This window comes from Oncorhynchus masou, chromosome 5 (assembly GCF_036934945.1).
Source record: "Oncorhynchus masou masou isolate Uvic2021 chromosome 5, UVic_Omas_1.1, whole genome shotgun sequence".
Taxonomy (NCBI): Eukaryota; Metazoa; Chordata; class Actinopteri; order Salmoniformes; family Salmonidae; genus Oncorhynchus; species Oncorhynchus masou.
Window position 1 is genome coordinate 69,581,924 of NC_088216.1, and position 16,810 is coordinate 69,598,733.

Genomic DNA, 16,810 nt, shown 5'->3' on the forward strand with positions numbered 1-16,810 from the left:
TTTTCAACTTCATATTCATCATCTCCCATACCAAACCAGTGTCTACTACATATGTGAAAACAGCGTGATTCTATGATCTGTGGTTAAAAAGATAAGAAAGGTCCTAAAGAAAAGTGATTTTCAAAAAGTGCAACGAGTTTCTAGTCCAAGGGAGGGTATTTTCTTGCTCCCCACGTCACAGCAAAGTGTTTGAAAAACACTGTTTTTAAAATTCTTTAACTTTTGATGAAGCCATCAGGTAGAACTTTGTAACGTTATATTTTTGTAGAAATGTACTGTTTTCACATACTGTATGTTTGCACTGGTATTGTTCTGAAGATAATGAAAACAAGGTTGAAAAGTGGTGGAGTTGCCCTTTAAGTTTAGCAGTGAAGTATCACCTTCTCCCTGTCCTCAATGAGCTGGTAGGCTTTGTTGTCAGCTCCGGGGATCATGAAGTCTCCAAACAGGACCGGCTGGCAGGGCACAGCATCCTCAAAGCTGCAGCCAAACTCCTCAATGCGGGCCTGTAGGAGCTTATCAAACCAGTCCCGGTCCTCAGCACTCACCAGCCGGTCCTGGAACACCCGGCAGCTTTCATGGTACCACAACTGCAGCAAGTGCATCTTGTCCTGAGAATCAAAACAAGCAGCACATCCTCCGTTTGAAGAGCCTTTCAGGGTTTCTATACTGTATGATCTCATGTTTGAGCCGTCAGTCATTTACCTCTATCTTGGTAGCCTCTGCCATCAGGATGCCCTGGAAGACCTTGGAAAGGTCCCTAAGGTTGAATGTGTAGTGGGATTTGGCTGGTGTGGGAAGGAGCTGGGAAGTGATGGTGGCGTAGACACAGATAGTGGCGTCCACCAGAGGCCCGTTCAGAGGCTGGATCTCTGGAACAGGTCCTGAGGGAAAAGAGGGGTAAGGGAGACGGGTTGGATATAAAATTAGCAAAGACATATGGAGAACTTTTTGTGTGAGTAAAGAAGACCAGTAACAATTTAATAGTTTAGAATTTCATCAACATCTACACGTATTAATAATCTACATAAATGACTAAACTCAGCAAAAAAAGAAACGTCCTCTCACTGTCAACTGCGTTTATTTCCAGTAAACTTAACGTGTAAATATTTGTATGAACATAACATGATTCAACAACTGAGACATAAACTGAAACAGTTTCACAGACTAGTGACTAACAGAAATTGAATAATGTGTCCATGAGCACCTGCAAGTTCCCAGATATTTCTGTAGGGAATGGCCCGAGCCCTCGCCCTCAATTCTAACAGGTCTCAGACGTGATCAATGGGATTGAGAGCCGGGCTCTTTGCTGGCCATGGCAGAACACTGACATTCCTGTCTTGCAGGAAATCACGCACAGAACGAGCAGTATGGCTGGTGGCATTGTCATGCTGGAGGATCATGTCAGGATGAGCCTGCAGGAAGGGTACCACATGAGGGAGTAGGATGTCTTTCCGGTAATGCACAACATTGAGATTGCCTGCAATGACAACATGCTCAGTCCGATGATGCTGTGATACACCGCCCCAGACCATGACGGACCCTCCACCTCCAAATCGACCCCGCTCCAGAGTACAGGCCTTGGTGTAAAGCTCAATCCTTCGACGATAAAGGCGAATCCAACCATCACCCCTGGTGAGACAAAACTGTGACTCGTCAGTGAAGAGCACTTTTTGCCAGTCCTGTCTGGTCCAGAGACGGTGGGTTTGTGCCCATAGGCGACGTTGTTACCAGTGATGTCTGATGAGGAACAGCCTTACAACAGCCTTACCGTCTGGTGAGGAACAACCTTACCGAATATTGCGGACAGTCTGAGCACTGATGCAGTGATTGTGCGTTCCTGGTGTAACTCGGGCAATTGTCATCCTGTACCTGCCATCCTGTACCTGTCCCGCAGGTGTGATGTTCAGATGTACCGATCCTGTGCAGGTGTTGTTACACGTGGTCTGCCACTGCGAGGACGATCAGCTGTCCGTCCTGTCTCCATGTAGTGCTGTCTTAGGCGTCTCACAAGCATTGTGACATTGCCCTGGCCACAGACATTGCTATTTATTGACCTGGCCACATCTGCATTCCTCATGCCTCCTTGCAGCATGTCTAAGACACGTTCACGCAGATGAGCAGGGACCTTGGGCATCTTTCTTTTGGTGTTTTTCCAGAATCAGTAGAAAGGCCTCTTTAGAGTCCTATGTTTTCATAACTGTGACCTTAATTGCCTACTGTCTGTAAGATGTTAGTGTCTTAACGACCGTTCCACAGGTGCATGTTTATTAATTGTTTATGGTTCTTTGAATAAGCATGGGAAACAGTGTTTAAAGTCTTTACAATGAAGATCTGTGAAGTTATTTGGATTTTTACGAATTATCTTTGAAAGACAGGGTCCTGAAAAGGGGACGTTTCTTTTTTGCTGAGTTTAAAATAATGATGCATGGTAACATATTTCTAGAGCGTCAGTCTTCTCTTTCTCTCTCTCCTTCTTCTGTCTCTCTGTCTCCCTCTCTGACTTACTCCCTGGTTCCTTTTTACTTATATTTCCATCTGTAAGAAAGCAACAAATATATTAGAAAGGATTGCAGCAACTTAACAAACTACCTCCTCAATGTGACTGGTGACTCAACCATACCTCAGCCACCCTCAACCCTTCACCAAAATGAACATCAGTTGGATACATTTTCGGCAGTCAGGCTCTCTCACCCATCCAGTTGCCCAGGATAGTAGAGAAGATCTTCTTCTTGCTGGCGTCCTCCATCTCAGTGAAGGAGAGGAAGTTAAAGTGGCGTGTGAAACGCTGGGTGATGGGGTTCCTGCCCCCTCCTGGGGGTCCCATAGCGCACGCAAAGTTGATGTCTACCAGGTGTTTAAAAGTGCCTGCAGGACAAAGCAGAGTTCAATGTGGTGGCCTTCACAGAGCCATGGGAGCTAGATGTGCAGACTCAGCTTTGGAGGAAGGGTCCTCACCTATCTGCTTCCTGTCATACCAGCCTCCATGGTCCATCCACTGGCGGAGAAGCTCAATGGGGGGCTGGGCCCCGTAGGTCTCCAGAATGGGCATGTTCAGGTCATCAATGAAGAAGATAAAATACTTCCCCAGGGGAGGCCCAAACACACCCTTACGCCTGACAAATACATGCTTTGGTTGGAGAGGTCAGTATATAAAGGAATGAGAATGCCTTTAGACATTACAGCACAGATCATACAGTACAAAGAGAGATGTTGGTAAAAGGCTTACCTCTTGTCCAGTTTGCTATCAATATAATCCTGTGTCTGGTTGGCTGAAGTACGAGCAGAAAACATAAGGAAGTGTGTAATGTACTCAGCAGGCATGTTCTTCAGCAGCTTGTCAGACATGGTCAGGGTCTTTCCTGTGCCGGTCGGTCCAATGCACAGCACCTGGTCAACACAGGGCCTCAGACTAAGAACAACTCTACTCACAAAAAGACTCCTCCATTACACTCACAAAAGCTTTCACCAGGAATGATACACTGATAATACACTATTTATGAGTGCCTTATTGGGCGGCACTTACAGGCTTCTTGTTAGACAGCAGCATATCCATCAGGAAGGAAATGCGGACTGTGTCTGGGGTGGGTACGATGATGTCAGAGTAGCTGGTCTCTGGCGTGATGACCACATTCTGGGCAGATTTCATCCAACTGACCCAGTGCACCTACTCAACAGGATGTATGTCACTTGTATGGCCCTTTATGTTTCTAAAGGTATTTCCAGAATGTTTGCTTTTCAAATGCTCACCTTCCTCCCTCTGTCCTCCTCCTCTTCGTCTCCCATGTTGCTGATTCCTGCATCATCAAGCTGGTAGTCATACACCAGGCCTTCCTCTGGAAAACACAACTCAACCTTCTCCTCTGCCATCTTGGCCCTGAGCCAAGCACTGAAGCGCTGGCAGCTGGGGGCGTCCCCTGTGGCTCCCACACTCCACACCAGAGAGAAGATGAACCAGGGCTCAATCAGCTCCTTTAACCGGTCAAGCTTCTCCTGCAGAAGAGGCCTCTCCCCCTGGCCAAACACACAGTACATGACAGACTAGTCATCAAGAGATGAACATCTCCATCACCTCAGCTGATCACTCATCCCTTTTGTCTCCTGATGGTGGGTAGATTGTGTGGGTGTTTGTGGCATGGAGTGGTGTTCACTGACCTCTCGATGGATGAAGGGTTGGAAGAAACAGTCCAGCAGTTTGAGCAGACTGCATGTGAGGTTGCTGTCCATGGACAAGATGACCTCTTTCACAGATTTCCTTACAAACGTGATGGAATCCTAGAGACACACAGACTCAATTTTCCCCGAGGCCCAACAGAACAAGGCCTGACACAGCCAGACACTCACAACGACTAACTTATGATACAGTTGTAAAGTGGAATAAACATTAATAAAATGCCTGTTGAGTGGCCCTCTGTGTTACCTGGAGAAACCTGATGAAGAGGGAATTGAGCTGGTCTGTGTAGGGCCTCAGGGGTTCGGGGACCGTCCTCAGCCAGCACTCAGTGAAGGGCGTGAGGCCCAGGATGCTAGGCTCCAGGTACACCATCCCACAACGAGACACTGTGGCCGGGGACGCCACCGCTAGGTCCTGCACCTCAAACATCATCGTCTGCACCTGGAGGAGGATACACACATGTATTATGAATGTGCATAACTGGTATGAGGTGTGGAACAAAATGAGAGAGGGAAAACTGACAGAAGAGATGTAAAGGTTTCTCACGTCTGTGAGCTTGATGATCTCTCCAGAGCTCAGGCAGAGTTTTTTATTGTCATCCAGCACAGTGTTCATGTTCTCGATCCACACAGCGTCCACTGGCCCATCAAACATGTACCACTTCTTCTCCTCGTCCATGGAGGACGACCCCCCACGGATCAGAGAGGACAGGATACCATCCGACCTGAAGGGAGACACACAGAGGGAGAAGAGGCATGAGTGTGTGTGCATGGATGTGTGAGAGTGTTCAGGATAGTCAATATGCTATCTACTGGATGTGTGTTTGTAATGTACCAGGTGTATAAGTGTTTATGTACTGTATGTGCCCAAATCTACATATGGTATGCGATGGTCTGTTATGTGCACATGGAGCAATTACTCACCATTCATGTGTCAACAGGTCAAACTCCCCGTAGAGCTGCCCCATGGTAATGGACTTGGGGTTGAGGACATAGGTCTGTACAGCCTCATAAACACCACCACTCACAGAGACCTGGCCCTGCAGAGCCGTCATCGCTTTCCCTAGGATCTCATAACACTGACACACAATCCACAAGCCAATGGCAATTATATTACATTCATTTGTAATACCAGAATCATCTTCAAATACATATCATGTGTTGCTGGTAAAAGAGAGGTTTTTGGGGAATGCAGACCTTGGTTTTTCCAGAGCCGGACGGTCCCACCAACATCAGTCCATGCCTCACAACAGTAGTCTCATACAGCTGAATACATTTGGTGATGTATCCTGCATTTACACATGGGAAATGAAACCATGTTAAAAAATATATATTATTTCCCTCCTAATTTATACCTACAGTGCCTTGCGAAAGTATTCGGCCCCCTTGAACTTTGCGACCTTTTGCCACATTTCAGGCTTCAAACATAAAGATGTAAAACTGTATTTTTTTGTGAAGAATCAACAACAAGTGGGACACAATCATGAAGTGGAACGACATTTATTGGATATTTCAAACTTTTTTAACAAATCAAAAACTGAAAAATTGGGCGTGCAAAATTATTCAGCCCCCTTAAGTTAATACTTTGTAGCGCCACCTTTTGCTGCGATTACAGCTGTAAGTCGCTTGGGGTATGTCTCTATCAGTTTTGCACATCGAGAGACTGAAATTTTTTCCCATTCCTCCTTGCAAAACAGCTCGAGCTCAGTGAGGTTGGATGGAGAGCATTTGTGAACAGCAGTTTTCAGTTCTTTCCACAGATTCTCGATTGGATTCAGGTCTGGACTTTGACTTGGCCATTCTAACACCTGGATATGTTTATTTTTGAACCATTCCATTGTAGATTTTTCTTTATGTTTTGGATCATTGTCTTGTTGGAAGACAAATCTCCGTCCCAGTCTCAGGTCTTTTGCAGACTCCATCAGGTTTTCTTCCAGAATGGTCCTGTATTTGGCTCCATCCATCTTCCCATCAATTTTACCCATCTTCCCTGTCCCTGCTGAAGAAAAGCAGGCCCAAACCATGATGCTGCCACCACCATGTTTGACAGTGGGGATGGTGTGGTCAGGGTGATGAGCTGTGTTGCTTTTACGCCAAACATAACATTTTGCATTGTTGCCAAAAAGTTCAATTTTGGTTTCATCTGACCAGAGCACCTTCTTCCACATGTTTGGTGTGTCTCCCAGGTGGCTTGTGGCAAACGTTAAACAACACTTTTTATGGATATCTTTAAGAAATGGCTTTCTTCTTGCCACTCTTCCATAAAGGCCAGATTTGTGCAATATACGACTGATTGTTGTCCTATGGACAGAGTCTCCCACCTCAGCTGTGGATCTCTGCAGTTCATCCAGAGTGATCATGGGCCTCTTGGCTGCATCTCTGATCAGTTTTCTCCTTGTTTGAGCTGAAAGTTTAGAGGGACGGCCAGGTCTTGGTCGATTTGCAGTGGTCTGATACTCCTTCCATTTCAATATTATCGCTTGCACAGTGCTCCTTGGGATGTTTAAAGCTTGAGAAATCTTTTTGTATCCAAATCCGGCTTTAAACTTCTTCACAACAGTATCTCGGACCTGCCTGGTGTGCTCCTTGTTCTTCATGATGCTCTCTGCGCTTTTAACAGACCTCTGAGACTATCACAGTGCAGGTGCATTTATACGGAGACTTGATTACACACAGGTGGATTGTATTTATCATCATTAGTCATTTAGGTCAACATTGGATCACTCAGAGATCCTCACTGAACTTCTGGAGAGAGTTTGCTGCACTGAAAGTAAAGGGGCTGAATAATTTTGCACGCCCAATTTTTCAGTTTTTGATTTGTTAAAAGAGTTTGAAACATCCAATAAATGTCGTTCCACTTCATGATTGTGTGCCACTTGTTGTTGATTCTTCACAAAAAAATACAGTTTTATATCTTTATGTTTGAAGCCTGAAATGTGGCAAAAGGTCGCAAAGTTCAAGGGGGCCGAATACTTTCGCAAGGCACTGTATATTCTAATCTCAATAGCACAGTATCACTAATAAGCAGTACAAAAACAAGCTGTGTGTCCCCATAGAGTACAAACCATCCACATCCTTGAGGTTCTTCTTTGCACACACATTGCGAATTGACTTCTCCAGGGTGCCGTAGTCGATGGGCTCCTCCCGTATCTTGGGGAAGAGATCGGACACAATGCCGTTGAAAAGCTTGAGGTCATCTTGGAGGAACTTGGGGACGTTGACGTCTCGTATGGCCCGTAGACAGATCAGTTCCTGGAAATTAGAGGTGGGAGACAGGCCGATTACATCAGGCCGATTACATTATTGATAGCCTGGTCAGTGTATTTAGGCATATAAAGTGTTGTTCTAACCTCATTCATATCTTGATTCTCCCTCTTCAAGTTTCCAGCAGCAGAGATCACGGTCTTCACAGCTCTCATACCAAAGTCATAGTGATCCTTGCACACATATACATCAGTCAAACTTTATTGTGGAGAAATTACAAGATTATGTTAATAATACTGTTATTGCATCAAATGGTTGTTTTATGTAACAAAATAGGGTTCTTAAAACTGAGGGTTTTCACTTTGAGTGAAGCAACTCATGTATTATGGATTGATTGGTGAATGGAGAGGGTGAAACTGATCCTAATCTATTTGACTTATATCCATTATCAAATTACATTTTTGATGACAATGATAATACTCTGGAACTATAGCAGGTATGGTGCTAATGGCACATAGAGACTATAGGAGTTGCCTTATAAATAGTTGAATCATGATGCTTGACCTGGATCATGTTCATTAGGCACCAATGGAATCAATTTCCCTTAAACCAGGAGTCACTACCTGGATTTATCCAACAAGATATGCAAGTTTTTGTTTTTGGGGATGGAAATAGTTATTTCCCCCATGCTGACCAATGGGAGCATACTCAGTATCAACAAGATGATTTGTTTCATACTGATGAAAAATGTACTCTGATTAGATTCTTAACAATATTTTAATGTTTATATCATTCCCAATGAAGGATAATTTTATGTTAAGTGAAAAGGCTCAATGAACCAACAGATGTTCATTTACAATGGTAGTTGTCAACGGTGGGTGTAGCTGGTGTATGGAAGTCAGGCGCAGGAGAGCAGAGATGAGTGAACACGAAGTACTTTACTGAGGCAAATAGTAAGCCCAGAACGCAACAGCGTCACCATCACCAAATGCCCAAAACAAGTAAGGCAGCACACAGTACCACAAACAAAGTACAAAGTACCAGCTGCCACAAAACACAGTTATACATAAAACCTGGCGCTAACCAGCCGGAAACGTGCCTCGACAATAAACAATAGCCCACACAGACATGGAGGGAACAGAGGGCTAAATACACAGTAATTATGAGGAGACCAGGTGTGCAGGTAAACAAGACAAAACAAATGGAAAATGAAAGGTGGAGCAGCGATGGCTGGAAGACCGGTGACGTCGACCGCCGAACGCTGCCCGAACAAGGAGAGGGACCAATTTTGGCGCAAGTCGTGACAGTAGTATACTAGTGCAAGGACGTTTTTTTAACCCTATAAGTTTGGGTTGGGTTGGGCCTTGTTTGTTTTCTACATGTGAATTAATGTTTTAAACCTTGTAATTTTCTATTAGGTTGAGAAAAATCTCAAAATGGGGGATTATCGTGGAGAAATTACATGATTATGTTAATAATACTGTTATTGCATCAAATGGTTGTTTTATGCAACAAAATAGGGTTCTTAGAACTCTATTGTGTTTGTGTGAACTGAGAGGAGCTTCTGAGATTTAACTCTTAACAACTGATTTATGATGGTCTTGTTCTCTCTCGGAGCCCGCATTCCATAGAATGAGTTGGTGTTTATGTGCTGGGAGGTACCAGGGTGGAGATGGCTCCGGTATGGATAATGATGAGAGGAACTTTGTTTTGGGGGTCAGACCCTGGTTTCTACACAATGAGAAGTCTTTACAGCAGATATAGTCTGCTGTAAATTATTAGTATCTTTCATACATATCCTAACCTTGTGACCCATTCCATACATCTGTTGTTTGTCATGAACATTCAGGGCATGTGCTTTGCTATAAAATGCTGTGGCTCAAATCCGCTCGTTGGGCTGTCAACGAATCACCTACGGGTGGGTCGTTGACCAGCTTCATTATTGCAATAATTTATTGATGTTATGAATACATTTTGAATAAAGTAATACCCTGATTGATGACTGACCTTGTCTCTACTCATTATTGATTATAATTTCCACGACAACTTTCACAAAGAAATACAGCACTGTATATAAAGCTTGACCCTCAATAAGGCATGATGCGGGTATGGGTACCGGGGCAAAGATTCTATGTAGACTAGGGTACCACCTGGGAGCTGAGCTGCTCGGAGGACAGTTTGAAGGTGGTGGTGATCTTCTTGGAGAGGACTTTAGCATCGCTGAAGCCAAAGGAGTAGAGAGAGATCTCAGCGATCATAGCATAATCAGGGACCATCATAGCAACAGGACGGAACAGAGCCTTAAGACAAACAGATAGAAAAATAATGTGTTACAGTCACACCTCAGTGCTTTGTTTTTACAATACCCTGCCAGGGATGTGAACTTTTAAATGTTTTTGGGCAATTTTATGGAGCTACCTTTAGGTTATCTGGTAGTTCAGTGCGGCCGGCGTAACCAGGGTTCATGGTGATGAAAACAGCACAAGACGCAACAAGAGGGATCTCTTGCCCCTCAAACACAAATCGCTCCGCCTGAGAGACACAAACACACACAGAAACAAACACACGCACACACAGACATTGAAATCTGTAATAGTTTCATGTGTGTATGCACTATTGACTGTATACATGTTGTCTATGACTGTGTTTGTGTATGTTTTTGTTCACCCTCTGATGCTGGGCCTTATTGATGGTGGCGATTTGTTGGGCCACCACTGACAGCACCTCCACATCAATGCGGTTAAACTCATCAAAACATGCCCAGGCTCCAGAACTACAGGAGATACAGTAGATCACAGTAGCCCCACAAAACAATTTAAATACATTCAACAGGATATACAATGCATTTGGAAAGTTCAGACCCCTTCCTTTTTCCCACATTTTGTTCCGTTACAGTCTTATTCTAAAATGGATTGTATTTATTGTATTTTTTCTTCATCATTCTACACACAATAACCCACAATGACAAAGCATAAACAGGTTTTTAGACATTTTTGCAAATGTATTAAAAATAAAAAACAGAAACCTTATTTATATAAGTATTCAGACCCTTTGCTATGAGACTCGAAAGTGAGCTCAGCTGCATCCTGTTTCCATTGATCCATCCTTGAGATGTTTGTACAAATTGTTTGCAGTCCACCTGCGGTAAATTCAATTGATTAGACATGATTTGGAAAGGCACACACCTGTCTATATAAGGTCCCACAGTTGACATTGCATGTCAGAGCAAAAACCAAGCCATGAGGTCGAAGGAACTGTCCGTAGAGCTCCGAGACAGGATTGTGTCGAGTCACAGATCTGGGGAAGGGTACCAAAACATTTCTACAGTATTGAAGGTTCCCAATAACACAGTGGCCTCCATCATTCAATTTGTTTTCTAAATTGTAGTTTTTTTCTCTGTTGTTATTTTTCATTTATTATTATTATTTTACCCCTTTTTCTCCAAATTTGTAGTTAAAGTCTTGTCCCATCGCTGCATCTCCCGTACAGACTTGGGAGAACACGGATCTGTAGCGATGCCTCTAGCACTGCGATGCAGTGCCTTTGACCGCTGCGCCACTTGGCCTCCATCATTCTTAAATGAAAGAGGTTTGGAAACACCAAGACTCTTCCTAGTGCTGGCCGCCCAGCCAAACTGTGCAATCAGGGGGGAAGGGCCTTGGTCGGAGAGGTGAATAAGAACCCGATGGTCACTCTGACAGAGCTCCAGAGTTCCTCTGTGGAGATGGGATAACCTTCCAGAAAGATAACCATCTCTGCAGCACTCCATCAATCAGGCCTTCATGGTGGAGTGGCCAGATGGATGCCACTCCTCAGTAGTAGGCATGACAGTCCGCTTGCAGTTTGCCAAGAGGCACCTAGAGGACTCCTAAAGGCCAAACGTCACGTCTGGAAGAAACATGGCCACATCCGTACGGTGAAGCACGAAGGTTCACCTTCCCACAGGACAATAACCCTAAGCACACAGTGCATGAGTGGTTTCGGGACAAGTCTATGATTGTCCTTGAGTGGCCCAGACAGGGCCCAGACTTGAACCCAATCGAACATCTCTGGAGAAAAGTGAAAATAGCTGTGAAGCTGCACTCCCCATGCAACCTGACAGAGCTTGAGAGGATCTGCAGACAAGAATGGGAAAAAACTCCCCAAATACAGGTGCCAAGACGTTATACCCAAGAAGACTCAAGACTGTAATCGCTGCCAAAAATGCATCAACAATGTACTGAGTAAAGGGTCTGAATATTTATGGAAATGTAATATTTCAGTGTTTTGTTTTTAATAAATGTGCTAAAAATTGCTTTGTCATTATGGGGTCTTGTGTGTAGATTGATGAGGAAAAAATACAATTTAATTAATTTTAGAATAAGGCTTGTGTTCTTTTGTAGCACATACAAGTTATATTTATACCAGTTTGGTGTTTTATATAAGGACTAACCTGGCCAGTCCCTTGAGGAACTTGCCCATGGCGATGAAGTCCAGCTGATCCGAGCAGTTGAAGACTACAGTCTGGATAGCCAGGGCTTTCCCCAAGTCTTTAGTGGTCTCTGTCTTCCCTGTTCCTGCTGGACCCGCAGGGGCCCCTCCGAACTTCAGGTGCAGTGCCCCTGTCAGGGTCAGGTAGCACCTGAGAGGGGGAGGGAGCAAGGGGTGAGACCATAGACTCACAAACCCTAAATCCTTTATCGAACAGCCATGTGCAAGTATATCAGTCCCCAGTGTTTTCATCAACTGGTTTTAGCTTATTGTAGCCTGCCTGCTGCTAGCTTCACTGACAAACACTGGGATGGAATTTTATCTCCTGCTAGCTATAGATTTTGGGCACTGCACTTATAAACAGTGTGTAGCTTGTCACTTATTTACGATAGTTTAACAGCTTGCTGATAAGTTGTAGACATGTTCCCAGCAGCCAGTCTGTATTTCAGCATGTTTCCAAAGCACCAATTGCTATGTTGTAACATTGGGGGGGCAAATAAATGCACAGCTCAGCCTCAGACTTGATACTGTACAGACTCACGGCAGAGCACGTTGCTTGCTGCTTCATTAAAAATCATTAATTGAGATAAAATAATGTTACTAAAATAGCAAGGTAACTAGCTAGCGTAACAGTATAACTTTAGACCGTCCCCTCGCCCATACCCGGGCGAGAACCAGGGACCCTCTGCACACATCAACAACAGTCACCCACGAAGCATCGCTACCCATCGCTCCACAAAAGCCACGGCCCTTGCAGGGCAAGGGGAACCACTACTTCAAGGTCTCAGAGCAAGTGACGTCACCGATTGAAACGCTATTTAGCTCGCACCACCGCTGACTAGCTAGCCGTTTCACATCCGTTACACTAGCTTGCGTATAGAAGCATCAGTGCATTTTACAGTAACTAGCTAGCTTGCTTATAGAAGGAGAATTGCATTTAGTGTTGCACTAGCTGGTTGGTTAGCTTCCCTTTCGTTCATATAAGTCAGTGACTGGCTCAGGCTCAGCTAGCAAGGTAATCAACACCTGTGATTACTGTATGCCTCGCTGTATGTCTCTCTCAAATGTCAATATGCCTTGTATACTGTATACCCCTGATACCTCCTTTGTCCCACCTCCCACACGTGGTGACCTCACCCATTACAACCAGCATGTCCAGAGATACAACCTCTCTTATCATCACCCAGTGCCTGGGTTTACCTCCGCTGTACCCGCACCCCACCATACCCCTGTCTGCACATTATGCCCTGAATATATTCTACCGTGCCCAGAAATCTGCTCCTTTTATTCTTTGTCCCCAACGCTCTCGGCGACCAGTTTTGATAGCCTTTAGCCGTACCCTCATACTACTCCTCCTCTGTTCCGCGGGTGATGTGGAGGTAAACCCAGGCCCTGTATGTCCCCAGGCACCCTCATTTGTTGACTTCTGTGATCGAAAAAGCCTTGGTTTCATGCATGTCAACATCAGAAGCCTCCTCCCTAAGTTTGTTTTACTCACTGCTTTAGCACACTCTGCTAACCCTGATGTCCTTGCCATGTCTGAATCCTGGCTCAGGAAGGCCACCAAAAATTCTGAGATTTCCATACCCAACTATAACATTTTCCGTCAAGATAGAACTGCCAAAGGGGGAGGAGTTGCAGTCTACTGCAGAGATAGCCTGCAAAGTAATGTCATACTTTCCAGGTCCACACCCAAACAGTTCGAACTACTAATTTTAAAAATTACTCTCTCCAGAAATAAGTCTCTCACTGTTGCCGCCTGCTACCGGCCCCCCTCAGCTCCCAGCTGTGCCCTGGACACCATCTGTGAATTGATCGCCCCCCATCTAGCTTCAGAGTTTGTTCTGTTAGGTGACTTAAACTGGGATATGCTTAACACCCCGGCAGTCCTACAATCTAAGCTAGATGCCCTCAAACTCACACAAATCATCAAGGATCCCACCAGGTACAACCCTAAATCTGTAAACAAGTGCACCCTCATAAACGTCATCCTGACCAACTGGCCCTCCAAATACACCTCCGCTGTCTTCTACCAGGATCTTAGCGATCACTGCCTCATTGCCTGTATCCGCTACGGATCCGCAGTCAAACGACCACCCCTCATCACTGTCAAACGCTCCCTAAAACACTTCTGTGAGCAGGCCTTTCTAATCGACCTGGCCCGGGTATCCTGGAAGGATATTGACCTCATCCCGTCAGTTGAGGATGCCTGGTCATTCTTGAAAAGTAACTTCCTCACCATTTTAGATAAGCATGCTCCGTTCAAAAAATGCACAACCAAGAACAGATATAGCCCTTGGTTACTCCAGACCTGACTGCCCTCGACCAGCACAAAAACATCCTGTGGCGGACTGCAATAGCATCGAATAGTCCCCGCGATATGCAACTGTTCAGGGAAGTCAGGAACCAATACACGCAGTCAGTCAGGAAAGCAAAGGCCAGCTTCTTCAGGCAGAAGTTTGCATCCTGTAGCTCTAACTCCAAAAAGTTATGGGACACTGTAAAGTTCATGGAGAACAAGAGCACCTCCTCCCAGCTGCCCACTGCACTGAGGCTAGGTAACACGGTCACCACCGATAAATCCATGATTATCGAAAACTTCAACAAGCATTTCTCAACGGCTGGCCATGCCTTCCTCCTGGCTACTCCAACCTCGGCCAACAGTTCCACCCCCCCGCAGCTACTCGCCCAAGCCTCACCAGGTTCTCCTTTACCCAAATCCAGATAGCAGATGTTCTGAAAGAGCTGCAAAACCTGGACCCGTACAAATCAGCTGGGCTTGACAATCTGGACCCTCTATTTCTGAAACTATCTTCCGCCATTGTCGCAACCCCTATTACTAGCCTGTTCAACCTCTCTTCCATATCGTCTGAGATCCCTAAGGATTGGAAAGCTGCCGCAGTCATCCCCCTCTTCAAAGGGGGAGACACCCTGGACCCAAACTGTTACAGACCTATATCCATCCTGCCCTGCCTATCTAAGGTCTTCGAAAGCCAAGTCAACAAACAGGTCACTGACCATCTCGAATCCCACCGTACCTTCTCCACTGTGCAATCTGGTTTCCGAGCCGGTCACGGGTGCACCTCAGCCACGCTCAAGGTACTAAACGATATCATAACCTCCATCGATAAAAGACAGTATTGTGCAGCCGTCTTCATCGACCTTGCCAAGGCTTTCAACTCTGTCAATCACCATATTCTTATCGGCAGACTCAGTAGACTCTGTTTTTCTAATGACTGCCTTGCCTGGTTCACAACTACTTTGCAGACAGAGTTCAGTGTGTCAAATCGGAGGGCATGCTGTCCAGTCCTCTGGCAGTCTCTATGGGGGTGCCACAGGGTTCAATTCTCGGCCCGACTCTTTTCTCTGTATATATCAATGTTGCTCTTGCTGCGGGCAATTCTCTGATCCACCTCTACTCAGACGACACCATTCTGTATACTTCCGGCCCGTCCTTGGACACTGTGCTATCTAACCTCGAAACGAGCTTCAATGCCATACAACACTCCTTCCGTGGCCTCCAATTGCTCTTAAACGCTAGTAAAACCAAATGCATGCTTTTCAACAATTCGCTGCCTGCACCCGCGCGCCCGTCTAGCATCACCACCCTGGATGGTTCCGACCTAGAATATGTGGACATCTGTAAGTGCCCAGGTGTCTGGCTAGACTGTAAACTCTCCTTCCAGACTCATATCAAACACCTCCAATCTACAATCAATTCTAGACTCTGCTTTCTATTCCTCAACAAAGCCTCCTTCACTCACGCCGCCAAACTTACCCTAGTAAAACTGACTATCCTACCGATCCTCGACTTCGGCGATGTCATCTACAAAATAGCTTCCAATACTCTACTAAGCAAACTGGATGCAGTTTATCACAGTGCCATCCGTTTTGTTACTAAAGCACCTTATACCACCCACCACTGCGACCTGTATGCTCTAGTCGACTGGCCCTCGCTACATATTCGTCGCCAGACCCGCTGGCTCCAGGTCATCTACAAGTCCATGCTAGGTAAAGCTCCGCCTTATCTCAGTTCACTGGTCACGATGGCAACACCCACCCGTAGCACGCACTCCAGCAGGTGTATCTACTGATCATCCCTAAAGCCAACACCTCATTTGGCCGCCTTTCGTTCCAGTTCTCTGCTGCCTGTGACTGGAACGAATTGCAAAAATCGCTGGAGACTTTTATCTCCCTCACCAACTTCAAACATCTGCTATCTGAGCAGCTAACCGATCGCTGCAGCTGTACATTGTCTATCGGTAAATAGCCCACCCAATTTTACCTACCTCATCCCCATACTGTTTATATTTATTTACTTTTCTGCTCTTTTGCACACCAATATCTCTACCTGTACATGACCATCTGATCATTTATCACTCCAGTGTTAATCTGCAAAATTGTAATTATTCGCCTACCTCCTCATACCTTTTGCACACAATGTATATAGACATTTTTTCTACTGTGTTATTGATTGTTAATTGTTTACTCCATGTGTAACTCTGTGTTGTCTGTTCACACTGCTATGTTTTATCTTGGCCAGGTTGCAGTTGCAAATGAGAACTTGTTCTCAACTAGCCTACCTGGTTAAATAAAGGTGAAATAAAAAAATAAAAAAATAATGGACAAGTTTTCATGTACATGATCAAACTTCAGAAATACACTGGACTACTTTGCTAGGTGTAAACAGCTAGACTAAGACATCCTCAAAATTAAACTTGAAAATTAATTAATTACAGATTTCTTGATTTATCTTGATTTATTCTGACTGCTTTTGAGGGCGACGCAGTAGTGACTGTTGATGCTAGGTAACATGCTAAGATTCATGGGAAGAAGTTGCTACCAAGGGTGCAGTCGGCATAGGATGCCCACTAAATAAAGAGGCTTCCAAAAGGCGCCGTGGAGCCCTTGATGACTAGACAACTAGCGTTTGAGATTGACTCGATTGTCTCGTGAACACACA

The 16,810-nt window shown here is 45.1% G+C and overlaps 1 protein-coding gene across 1 annotated transcript in view; it reads right to left on the reverse strand.

The window, feature by feature from the left end:
- Window positions 1-16,810, reverse strand: part of dnah1 (dynein, axonemal, heavy chain 1) — a 68,927-nt gene that overhangs the window by 32,915 nt on the left and 19,202 nt on the right. The window contains exons 28-46 of the mRNA XM_064958294.1: window positions 11,810-11,998; window positions 10,045-10,150; window positions 9,796-9,909; window positions 9,528-9,677; window positions 7,524-7,610; window positions 7,239-7,425; window positions 5,371-5,462; window positions 5,098-5,252; window positions 4,721-4,898; window positions 4,421-4,615; window positions 4,156-4,275; window positions 3,751-4,014; window positions 3,527-3,667; window positions 3,230-3,390; window positions 2,959-3,116; window positions 2,695-2,868; window positions 2,509-2,538; window positions 706-884; window positions 381-611 (exon numbers count right to left, since the gene is read on the reverse strand). Coding sequence (XP_064814366.1) covers window positions 381-611; window positions 706-884; window positions 2,509-2,538; window positions 2,695-2,868; window positions 2,959-3,116; window positions 3,230-3,390; window positions 3,527-3,667; window positions 3,751-4,014; window positions 4,156-4,275; window positions 4,421-4,615; window positions 4,721-4,898; window positions 5,098-5,252; window positions 5,371-5,462; window positions 7,239-7,425; window positions 7,524-7,610; window positions 9,528-9,677; window positions 9,796-9,909; window positions 10,045-10,150; window positions 11,810-11,998 — 2,911 coding nt within the window. The remainder of the gene's footprint in view (window positions 1-380; window positions 612-705; window positions 885-2,508; window positions 2,539-2,694; window positions 2,869-2,958; window positions 3,117-3,229; window positions 3,391-3,526; window positions 3,668-3,750; window positions 4,015-4,155; window positions 4,276-4,420; window positions 4,616-4,720; window positions 4,899-5,097; window positions 5,253-5,370; window positions 5,463-7,238; window positions 7,426-7,523; window positions 7,611-9,527; window positions 9,678-9,795; window positions 9,910-10,044; window positions 10,151-11,809; window positions 11,999-16,810) is intronic.